At 34.7% G+C, this 12,390-nt stretch overlaps 1 protein-coding gene and 1 pseudogene across 1 annotated transcript; both read left to right on the top strand.

Moving 5' to 3' along the window:
- Positions 1–236: 236 nt before the first annotated feature.
- Positions 237–6,056, top strand: LOC18049351. Its single transcript, XM_006441208.2, has 6 exons — positions 237–366; positions 533–1,077; positions 1,982–3,582; positions 4,581–4,814; positions 4,970–5,147; positions 5,217–6,056. Exons 2-6 carry the CDS (start codon positions 567–569, stop codon positions 5,885–5,887), a joined length of 3,195 nt encoding a protein of 1,064 aa, XP_006441271.1. The 5' UTR covers positions 237–366; positions 533–566; the 3' UTR covers positions 5,888–6,056.
- Positions 6,057–8,752: 2,696 nt separating this feature from the next.
- LOC112099589 lies at positions 8,753–9,704 on the top strand (annotated as a pseudogene).
- Positions 9,705–12,390: the final 2,686 nt, after the last annotated feature.

Here is a 12,390-nt window from a genome sequence, read left to right as displayed (position 1 = left end):
TTTTTATTTAAAAAATTAAAAATAAGTAAGTAGGAGCAGAAATATTATTTTATAATTAATTTACTATTTTTACTAAAATTAATGGCAGAAATTAAGAGAATGTCACTTGGTCAAATATTTTTAAAAATATCATCTTTTTAAATTTTGTCAAAACACGCGTCACTTATACTAATTCACCCTTTAAAAATTAGCGCAAAACAAGAAAAATATAAAAGGGCGATAAGACGAGTTAAAACACTTGCTACAGCTACTCCAACGTTTTCTTCTTTTCAAGTTGAGGGGACTATCCCCAAATCCAATACAACGCGACAAACACTGCTCCGTTTCAATTCTCTGTCTTGTTGGGTCCTTTGCGTTAAGATTCTGGTACGTTTTTAATTATTTAGCTAGTTAAATTAGATTATGCATATGGGTTTTTATGATCATTGTATTTTGTCATTTATTTACTATCAAGAATCCTACGTGTTTTTTTAGATTATCTCTAAACGTGACATAACTTTATTTTTGTTGGTGGGTTTTGAATTTTGATCAGTTCGAACCAGTTATTATGAATTGATGAGACGACGATGATGGGTTTTGGGCCTTACGTTAATGGAGGAGGATCTTCATCCTCATCATCCAATTTATCTGCTTTGGCTCCACCTTTTACGGTTGATCGTTCTGTATCGAAACCACTTGTTGATTTGACTGAACCACCCTTGAATTGGCTTAATACTCACCCTTTAAATTTCGATTCTGTACATTCCTCAAATGCTTATGGTTACTCTTTTAACCCACCATCTACTGCACATATACCGCCTCCTGAGAACCCTATCCCTATTACTTCGGCAAGTTCTTTCTTGTATGGTCAGAGTTCTGATGCCATACCTAGTGCTAATCTTGTTGAAGCAAATCCTTATTATCCATCTTATGTTTCACCCACTAAATATACCTATGATGACTATGCACAAAGCTTGTCTAGTTTGTGGGATTCGAGAGAGTGGGAATTCAGTAGAAAGCTTGAACTTGGTGAGAGTTTCTGCTCCAAGGAGATGAATGTGCCTGATTTATCCATTTACCAGGATTATGCTGATCAAGGTCATCTCTTCCATCCTACTTAAACATATAATTACATTCATAGATGTCGTAGCTGTTCTTGTGTGTGTTATTTATGATAGTTTTTCTTATTGTTTTTTGTATTATGTCTTCGAGTATAACTTTTATTTGGTCCTCTCTTGGCACAATTATTATGATTTGATGGATATGGTTTGGGTCAAAACTCCTGAATTAGTGACTGGTTGAGTTTATTTGTTTGAGTAGCAGTTTTGCGGCTAGATTTTGTGCGGTTCCAAATTCGTGGTCACCTCTCATCTCTGATCAGAGGGTTACAGTAAAGATAGAAACCTTATGCTACTTCAATCGCATGTGCTGAGGTTTCTGTAGTCAAGGAGATTTTATGCTGCTGTTAAATGAGCTAATTTGCATTCACCGTCTTTTCCCCCTTAATGAATTTTTGATGAATTATGGTGGCTAGAGTATACCAATTTATTTCTGTAAAACCCTACAAGATTTTTAAGGCCGGACACCATGGTAGATACAGTACATCTTATGTCATACTCATTTATATGCAGTAGCTCTATGTCCCTTTTTATGCGTACGTATTCTATACAAGTCCCCTCCCAATGAGGGACCCCTCATTGGAAAATTAATATATATATATATAATATAATATATATATATATATATATATATATATATGTTGATTATATTAGGCTGGATTATTAATTACTTTTTCATTCTTCATTACTTGGAAAATTATGGGTTAATATTTCCTCTTTTTCCATTCTTCAATTTCGTTGCAGTGCTGCATACTTTATGTGTTTGACATTTTCTGGAATTAATGTTAGTTCTTGAATTGTTAAAATTGGAGGAAACTAGTAACGAAATGGAGGGTTTCACTATTCTGAGGTTTTTATTTTTTAATTTGTGGAAATATTGGCAGGAGCTCATTCATCCAAGGGCCTCAACACATTTGAACAAAAGAACAATAACCTTGATATGCTTGGCAGTGAACAGCACCAGGGATCCATTAACAGAGAACAGTTAGATTATAAATCCTTCACAGGACAAATTTCAGAGTTCATGCCTGTTGAGTATTCAAGAAAATCAGTTCATGGATCCACTTCCTTGTTTCCCGAAACCTATTCTCTGACATCCTATGAACAAGGTCGATCTTGGAGCCATCAGACACCATATGGTGCTTCATGTGAGAAAGGTGCGAAACAACATGGTATTAGTCCAAATGATATATCCTCAGTCAAGAAGTCTTCTCCGGTGCACGTCGTTAAATCACAAGCTGTTTTTACCAGTCTGTCACCTCCAAGTACAGTTTCATTTAACAATCTGGAAAACAGCAGTGGTGTAATTGCCAGCAATGATAATCTCTCTAACATGAAGGAATTTTATCCCCTCCACAGCTCTGAGGGCAAAGTTCACTTTGATGCTGGCCAAGTCAGCTTCCATCTGGAGAGAGGTAGTCATATCTTTCCAAAGTTACCCTTTGAAAAGAAAGAAAAACTTTCAAGCAATGTAAGTGTGATTAAGGATCCGTTGAAGGAAAAGCCTGGACTTCAAATTCCTGATATTGGTCCTGGTAGCGTCAGTTTGATGCTTGCAAATAATAGAGCCATTAACTGTTCTGAGGGTTCTTCTGAGAGTTTAGATCACTATAACCCTGCTGTGGATTCGCCGTGCTGGAAAGGAGCACCTGATTATCATTCTCCAGTCGAAAGTTCTGGGCCAGTTACTCTGCAGCATATAAATAAAATAGAAGCATGCAGTGGTTCCAACTCCATTGGACCTACTGATAACTCTGGAAAAGTCTCACCTCAGAAACCAAGTGATTATTCATTTTACCAGGAACATGGCTATCTGGAAAATGATCCAGAATCTTCTCCAAAGAGATCTTCCCGTGCTAATTTGTTATTTGAGGAACACGGATATGATCGTGATTTGAAAACTGGATTCTATCAAATGAAATCGAGTTATGGCCTTGGGGTTCAGTTTTCTGATTGCATAGACAAACCAAGACAAGACTATGTCCATGCCAACAATTCGGCAGATGAGTTCAAGTTTAGGCCTTTTCACCAAGTGCAATATGACAGTGTAGAAAATAAACTGACTTTTGAGAGAAAGTGTGAATTGGGTTCTGGTGTTGCAGACGTTGGGTTAAGTATCAACGGTACCTCTGAAGGTTGTTCATCTCATGTGCCGCTCCATGCTACAGAGCATGTCTTGAGTTCACCTTCTTCTGTAGAAGCTGTGCCTGCTAGGCTTAACAAATTGCATGGTGAACAATTAGCACCACAGATGTGTGTCCGGACATTGATTAGCACAATGCATAACCTATCAGAATTACTTCTGTTTCATTGTTCAAATGACATGTGTGGACTGAAGGAACATGACTTTGAGGCCCTTAAGCTAGTGGTCAATAATCTTGATAAGTGTATATCAAAGAGAATGGGACCTGAGGCTCCAATACAAGAATCATTGTTAACCCAGAAAAGTTCTGAGTTCATCAGAGAGTTTCCTGAGCTTCATGAGGTATGCTGTTTTTTCAGTTAAGTTTTGTTTTTTTATTATCAAAACTAGTTTAGACTTCTGATAAGTAGTATCAGTTGCAAATTCAGTGGATTATTTTTGTTTCTTACGGGTAATTTTTATGGTGAGACATGAGGGCTTGCTCGGCTTGCAGAAACACCGCAGCACGAGTATAAGCAGGAACCACAAAGCATTTGCCCAAACTATAACAGAAGTTTGAATATAACCAATTAGAAGTTGTCTTGCCCTAATATTATGATGCCTCATTATAAAAATGACTTGCGGAAATGTGAAAATGGTCCAAACCATTTTATCCATTTGAGAAATCAGAAACTGTTTTAGACCTCAGCGTTTTAGATCAAGCCATCTGGTTTTTTCAACATCTTAGACCTGAAACATTTGCCTGAGTAAGCTTCTACATTTTTCCCCTGCCAGTATCATTAAACAATCATCCTGTAGCCACAGAAACGTAGTGAAAATGCCCACTGAAAGGCAGTGGATAACATGTATGAGTTATACTATTCGCTTGAGAGATTTAAATGCCATACTCTTAGTGGTGTATATGTATCTATTCTCAGAATTTCTTGATCCTTACTGCATGAATTAGGTCATCTTTACTTTTGTGTATGCACACATAGACATACATATTTCAATGCTTTTTGGTGTGTGTACATATGTGTACTTTTGTATTCTGTTTTTCAAGTTGAACTACCATTAGGATAGTCTTTAATAAGTTCATGTTTCTTGAATTAATGATGTGCAAAAATGTGTCTTTGATTGAGAGCTCGTTTCAAATTTGGAAAAATTCCCTTTTTATTAATTAAATAACAGCATCAGTTAGATTGACTTATGTTTGAATACATGCAACAAGATGATTATATTTGGCTACTCATGATGCGGCATAAAAGAATTTAGGTACCATTGTTGGCTTTTCTCTGTAAGCTTAAATTATTGGGGTTACTAGTAGTTCAACAATGAAAGCTGAATAAGCTGTTTTTCAGGGTGTGACTGTGAGCAGCCCCAAAGAGACAAAGGCGGCATTTTCTGTTTTGAATCAGCCCAACTATCAGCATGTGCAGGAACAAAGGAGTCCTGATATTGCGGCTGGTAAGAAAAGTGAGAAATGTTCAGACTTCACTTCTCAAGGGGGTCATGCAGAGAGAGTGAAAGATGATGACATGACACAGGTACACAAGGATGATGCAGAGAGAGTGAAAGATGATAACATGACCCAGGTATTTATTATTACTTGTTCTTGTTCTTCTTTTGGACCATTATTTGTCAAGCTTAATAATTTTTTCTTCAGCGGATGAATGAACAGAAAATAAGAAAGATTAAAGAGTAGTCATGCTTTGTTTTTGTCATGGATTTAATGGTTTATGGTTTTTAGGCCATAAAGAAGGTTCTTAGTGATAATTTTGTTGAAGAGGAAGATGAGAAGCTACAAGTACTCCTGTATAGGAATCTGTGGCTTGAGGCAGAAGCTGCATTGTGTTCCATCAATTACAAGGCTCGCTTTAATCGAATGAAAATTGAGTTGGAGAATTGCAAGTTGCTTAAAGCTAAAGGTTGAATCTCTCTTAACTTTACTGAATCAATCAATTGCTCTTGCCCTTACAATAATTTGTTTGCTTCAGATTTCTCAGAAAATACCTCTGAGCTGGAGAAATTATCACAGACCACATTTTCTCCTGATCTACATGCAGTTAACAAATTGCCACCTCAGGTTAAGGATGATTCAACACAAGATGTTTCTGTTCATGATTTTCCTATTGCAAACATAAGCAGTCATCCAGATGATGTTGTGGCGAGATCTCAGATTCTAAAATGCCAGGAGTCTGAATCTCATGCAAACCAAAGGCCTACTGCAGACGAGGTTGACAATTTTTTATTTGAAGCTAGAAATGATCAAACACCTCCTACATCCACCTGTAGTTTGTCTAATGCAACCTCTACCAGCAAAGCTGATGATGTTGAGGCTTCGGTCATTGCTAGATTTCATATTCTCAAAAACCGGATTGAGAATTCAAGTTGCTCCAATATGGGAGATCAAATACTTCCTCAAGTTGCATTCAAGTTGTTTGAAAATGGAACTTCGGATGTAAACACGGGACCTGAGTTGCACCGAAACTCTTCTAACCATATGCAAGATAAATTAACAGTGAAGGAGTTCCATCTAAATGATGCCGTGATTCAATCTCCTAGGTTGAACAAGCTAGGGAATCAGCTTCCTGCATCGTGTTATGATAGCTCATCCTTGGACTGGGAACATGTGTCGAAGGAGGAGCTGCCGGCACAAAACTGTTAAACCTTGCATATGATCAGAAACCTTAAGTAGATCGTTATTATATGTAGTTCATGTTTGCTGCCCTATTATGTGTGGATTTGTTGTTAATCTTTGAGAATTTGGATGCTGCCGAACTTCTGAACTTATGGTAATCTGGTCGATCTGTGCATTTGGCTGTCTTTTTGTTTTATTTTTTGTGCCAACTGTGGAACAGCGGGTGCTCGTACATCATCAGGATATTCAACTTAGTCAACCAACTTTTTTGTGGATATTTCCGTAGGCATTCCCAAATGTTGTCCTAGAATCGATGATGCCCTCACGTTCCTCAATTTTAACCTCCAATATCCTCTTAATCGTCAATGTCACACTAAATAGTAAATTCCCTCAGAAGTGAGGTGAGAACAAGACATAAAATTGGACAAAATTTTCCATAGATCATAGTACTTTTGCACTACATGGTACATGCTTATTTGCATTAATTCATTGTCCTGCCGTAAATCATGTCATTGCGCTAATTTCTTTTGAAAATAATACGTGATTCCAAAATAAATGTCTAGAGCATGAACATGGAGACATACTGCTGACATAGCATTAAATTAGCAAAAAGTAAAAGGACATTGTTTTGCCTCTTTTCTTTTAGTTTTCTAAAAAGAAACAAAGATAATGACGTTGTTTTTACTTTTGTATATGTAAGGTTATATCAATGATATGTCTCCATATTATTAGTAGAAAATTTATTGTACATTATTAGGGGTGGGCATTGGGTTTGATTTAGGCATATTTGGAGTACTGATATAGAGACATACCGCTGAAGTAACTTAGAAGAAAATGCAGCAACATGACATCAATAAGACAATAACTTCATTATTTTAACTCTGCAAGTCGGAGTTATGTCAAATGTGCGTTGACCTAAAGCGGGCAACACTACCTTGTATTTTCTGTTGTATAAAAATGGGTTGCTACAAATAAATTGAAATGTGCAGCGATACAATGGTTTGCATCTTTTATTATAATTATATTTCTTCAATTACAATTTGACGTAGCTTCTATTCAAAGTGGTCACATTTTTAATTTTAGCGACAATCTAATCCCCTTCCCAACTATGTGAATAGAATTTAAATTACAGACCTCTTATTTTATAAGAGATTTTACCAACTCAACTAGTTGGTACCCACTTAATAAAAGTGATATTTTTATCAACACAAGAAATTTCACCAACCAATTGACCCACCTAGTAAAAGTAATTTTGAGTTACAGTTTGTACTAATCTCACACCCGTCAAATAAAAAGTGATTTTTTTATTACCTTTTTAAGAAGTAGGAGAGTAGGCAAAATTCAAATGATTCAAAATTAGGTGACCGGTTAAATAAAATTGCATGAAAACCACTTAGTTAAACGCCCTTAAAGCAAATAAGAGGTGATTTTAATTACAATGACATAAACTTGTATCATATGTATATATTACTTTCCCCAATCATAATTAAATGGCTCTATATATTTCGACGTTATATTTCAACCGTTTCAAGTTTATATAGTACACAATATAGTATCTACCCTGCAGCGCATTTTGTATCCAAGCTTTTCCCTAGATGGACCAAAAGGGAACATATACGAATTAATCACACCATGTAAATTGCTAACCAATTACCAATTACGAACATATAGAAATTATCTCTAACTGGAAAATATCATTGGATTTCTCTTTTTCAAATCAATTAAAGAATTTTTTTTAATATTATTATATACTATGTAAATTACATATAAGTTTATAAAAATAGAACATTTTACCTTAGAATTAAGAAGAGGGGGGCGTCAACCAACCCAACCAAAGATTATTAAAAAATCACTTGAGATTGATTTATTTCATATTATTACAATTATTTTTTCAATTTTATTTTCATCTAACTAAATAAATGCAAATATGTGGAAGTAAACACCGTAAATTGTCTTGATCACAATGATAATACTGGTTATATACAAGCTTCCAATTAAATTTTTCATGTCTGTTAGACTTAACTTAAATACTAATAATAGATCCGTAATTTACTATCGTAGTTATTTGATAAGTAGGTTTTTTGTTCAAAAATCAATGCCCATGCACCTTACAACTTATATTAATTTTTTTTTTGTTACATAAATCAATTAACAAATACTACATACTATATGTTTCGTTCTCATACGTGAATGTGTCAAACAGTTAACTAAGAGAATTGCTTTTTGTGATGCACTGAACATGACTATCACATCATAACATTTTGATTTCTATCGATCACTTACAAATATCTAGGCCAAATATTATTCTAGTCCTTAGAATTTGAGCAAATTATTGAGTTACTCTATGTATTAAAAAATGTATATCCAGAAGCTATTTATCTTCATTAAAATCTACTTAACTATGTATCATCTATTTTTTACTAATTGCATTCATTTTTTTAATTTTAAATTATATAAGACATAATTCTTTATTTTATTATTGAAAAATTAGTTTAATAGCTAGAGGCAGATCCAAGATCTTATATAAAACTGAGCCAAACCAAATTTTTAGCATATATAATATGAATGAGAAAATATACACTTACGATTAAGAGGTTAGACGCTAGGAGAAGATTCCCATCAAAATGTATTACACATGAGTTAAAATTGATAGGAGTTTATTTAAAAAATAAGAGAGAGCCTATAATAAATTACGGGCTATTCTGTAATTTTTAGACTGACAGGTATATAAATATTTTATATAACGTTAGAAACTCTTTTGCAAAATATTGAAGGTGTTTCAGTTAATTTTTATAGATAAAAGGGCTTAAATGTGAAGGACTAAGCATTTTCCCAATTATCTCTATTTATTTATGTTAATTACAAGCATTAAGCTTAACAAACATTAGAGAAATGGGTCCAATACAAGTATTCATTATATTAGTAATGGTTTTGCTTTGCGCAACTAGTGTAGTGTCTTAGCTTCAAATTGGCTTTTATAGATATTCATGTGGCCCAGCCGAGTTTACTGTTAAAGATGATGTTAGAAAAGCGTTCATGAAAGATAAAGGAGTAGCTGCCGGCCTCTGGAGAATGCATTTTCGTGATTGCTTTGTTAGGGCAAGTATATATACATACAAATTAAAATTATCTTGTCTTCCCTCGTTTTGGTTAATTAAATTAATTATTTTGTTCTCTATTGATAATGTGAGTGCAGAGTGGAGGACTTGGTTATGATGTTCCCGCAGGAAGAAGAGATGGGAGAGCTTCAAAGGCCTCCGAGGCAACAACGAATTTACCTTCGCCAGCATTTAATGCGAAACAACTCACTCAAAGCTTTGCAGCTAAGGGCTTAACACAAGAAGATATGGTTGTACTATCCCGGTAATTGTTAATTTTTTATTCTTATTAATTAAATGCTAATTAATTATTTTCGAAGTAAATTGAGCATTTTAAAAACGATACACGTATTGCATGCACGAGCACACACCATAGGGCGCTCTCAGTGCAGTTCCTTCACTGACAGCTTATACAATTTCAATGGAAACCCATGTGTGCAGTTGACTTGAAGAGGAAGTGTCCAAAAGGTAACAATAACTCAAACTTGGTGGTACCAATGAACCCAGCTAGTCCAAGCATCAAGACAACCATGTCAGTCACCATGTTGATATTCTATGCAACCGAGGGCTCTTTACTTCAGACCAAACTCTACTTACTGACGCAGCAACATCGTATCGAATTAAAAACAATATGGGGAAACAAATTTGCTGCTGCTATGGTCAGGATGGGCCCAATAGGTGTTGTAACTGGTCAAGCTGGAGAAATTCGAGCCAATTGTAGGGTTATCAACAGCAAGAACGCATAGCCTAACACACGCATATCTATAGCGAAAAATAAAGATTGGATTACAATATTTATTAATAGCAAGATCAATTTGTGATGATAAATCGTCTCATCTCAGATGCTTACAGCCTGATTAGGATGATGATGGAGTGGGTATTTAAATCTAAATGGATCGCTGAAATGGCTTTCTAGCCCACTAAAATGTTATCAAATTTATATATATACTGGAAAAATCAAGGTTCGGTTACAGTATTATAATAGCTAGATCAATTAGTAATCTTAAATCGTCTCATCTATATATGTTGCTCACAAAACGTCCATGGATCTAATCATATAAAAATTAGTCTTCTAATTGGCATTTTGTATTTTGATGAGAATCGGTTGGTATATAACAAAATTGTAACCATAAGGCATGCAAGAATTTTTCTTTTTTCTAATTTTTTTCTAATAAATGCGTGAGTTTAATTAAAAGACATGCCAACTTGTTGTTTCAATATCTTTTTCTCTCTATTTTCCAAAAAAAAAAAAAAAAAATTCTTTCACACTACTTTCTTCAAATATTCTACCAAACATTAAATTCAATTTTATTTCATAATTCTTTTTTTTTTCAAAAATTAAATCGGTGGGCAAAGTCTAAATCAAATCATTTTTTTATTCCCCAACTTTCTCAATATTTGAACTAAGATAACCAACTAACTAAAATTACTAAAAACTACTCAACCAAAGCTATGGATGTAATTTTATAGTTCTAAAATGCACTGCTAGAAAGTGATAATTTTTTAGAATGCAGCTATGTTAAATACTTATTGAGAGAGTTTTACCGTCTTAGTGGTCCTTCCCGACTTGAATCTGAATTAGTTAAGACCCAATATGATCTTTCGAATACCAAATGATTTAATATACCGAAAAAAAAAGTGATCATTTTCGAACAATATATAAGAGAAACCACAATTATTCACCCTATGACACTGGGATTTAATTTGATCAACGTTATAGGGATTACTTCACATAATACCACTACAGTTTACCTACCAACACCTATAAGCAGAGGCCATTATTCGCTGTTACTATAACAACTTTCATGCCATTCGAAAACCCCAATAGATTTGCTGCAATTACTTTCAAACAACAGCCATTCACCACAATTATTCAATTTTGATAAAGAAAAGTTCTTTCTTGATTAAGCTTGTCATAAAACCTTATCTTCACCCACAACTAGCTCGAAACGGCCTCCGTTATGTTAACATGAATATGTTAATAATATTGATTTTGATGATAACAAATTTTATATGGTTTTTGACAAAAATATTGGAGCTATTTCTTAATAAACGAGAGCCCTTTTAATCATTGCCTTATTTCTTCATAAAAGATGGATTTTCAAATTAGAAAGAGATTCTCTACAAAAACTCGTTTAAAATTGCAATTCTGGTTATAAACGGTGAACCGTTTATTTAAAACGGTTAACCGATTAAAGGCAGAGAGCAACACATTTCCTAAACCTCTAACCGTTTATGAAAAACGGAAAACACAAAAGATGGGAAGGTTACTGGAAATTAACGGTAAACCGTTTTCTTTTAAACGGTTAACCGATTAGCACCAGAGAGCAACATATTGCCTAAGCTCTAGCCGTTTATGAATAACGGAAAACACCAAAGATGGGAAGGCTACTGGAACCTAACGGTGAACCGTTTATTTTAAAACGGTTAACCGATAACGTCCAGAATCACTGATTAACCAAAACTGATAAGGTTAAATTGTTTTGCAGGTTACTAGAGACAAACGGCGAACCGTTTATTGTAAACGGTCAACCGATAATATCTAGAGAAGCCACTTCACGCAAGTCCTTAATCGTTTAGTGTAAACGGATAACCAATGTTTATCTTGCAGGTCTCTGGAAGTTAACGGCGAAAGGTTAATCCTAAACGGCAAACCGTTTATTTGAAAATTGGCCCAACAGTAACTTTGACCAGCCTAAACGGTTAACCGTTAATGGTTAACAGCGAACCGTTTTCTGTCCGACAGTTTGTAACGACTAGATTTTCAGCTCCAAGTATAAATAAGCTCATTCAAATTCAAAGAAACTTGATCACAACACAACCATTTGAGCTAATATTCGAGAATACAATCTTCATAGAGCTTAGAACACATTCTTGCTTCATCTATTCACATATTAAGCATCATTGTGTAATCTTATATATTGTGAGAGGCAAAACAGTTTGTAATCTTTTACGTTGAGTGATTGTAAGTGTTGGGATACACTTGGGTTAAGAGATTGGAGATAATCTCTTGTTGTAAAGGTCCATTGACACCTTGGAAGTCAAGTGTAAGCATTTGAAGCTTTGGAGGCTTGCTTAGTGGAATCCTCAAGCCCGGAAAGCTTGGAGGCGTGGACGTAGGCGAGGTTGGCCGAACCACGTAAAAATCTCGGTGTTTGAATCCCTCTTCCCTTATCTTTTTATATTGTGATCATCTTAATTGTCATTGCTTTGAATTTGATTTATAATTGCATTAAGATTTTCTTTAATAAATTGAATAATTTTTTAGAATCCCAATTCACCCCCCCTCTTGGGTTGCATACTTATATTTCACGTTATGTCCCTACCATAATCATAGCATCCTTCTTATTAATTCATTAAGAGAAAACTAGGAGTAGACGATGAAAAAAGACTATCATAGAGGGAGATGGATGACAATTCATGCCACACTAA

The sequence above is a fragment of the Citrus clementina genome, unplaced genomic scaffold (assembly GCF_000493195.1).
Source record: "Citrus clementina cultivar Clemenules unplaced genomic scaffold, Citrus_clementina_v1.0 scaffold_3, whole genome shotgun sequence".
NCBI classification, from domain to species: Eukaryota; Viridiplantae; Streptophyta; class Magnoliopsida; order Sapindales; family Rutaceae; genus Citrus; species Citrus x clementina.
This window is presented reverse-complemented; position numbering and strand designations above follow the sequence as displayed.

Excerpts from the sequence above, each read along its gene's own strand:
- LOC18049351 (XM_006441208.2), top strand. The coding sequence starts at position 567 with ATGATGGGTTTTGGGCCTTACGTTAATGGAGGAGGATCTTCATCCTCA. Across the intron at positions 1,078-1,981 it reads CCAGGATTATGCTGATCAAG|GAGCTCATTCATCCAAGGGC; the intron begins GTCATCTCTTCC and ends AAATATTGGCAG. Across the intron at positions 4,815-4,969 it reads AAGATGATAACATGACCCAG|GCCATAAAGAAGGTTCTTAG; the intron begins GTATTTATTATT and ends TATGGTTTTTAG.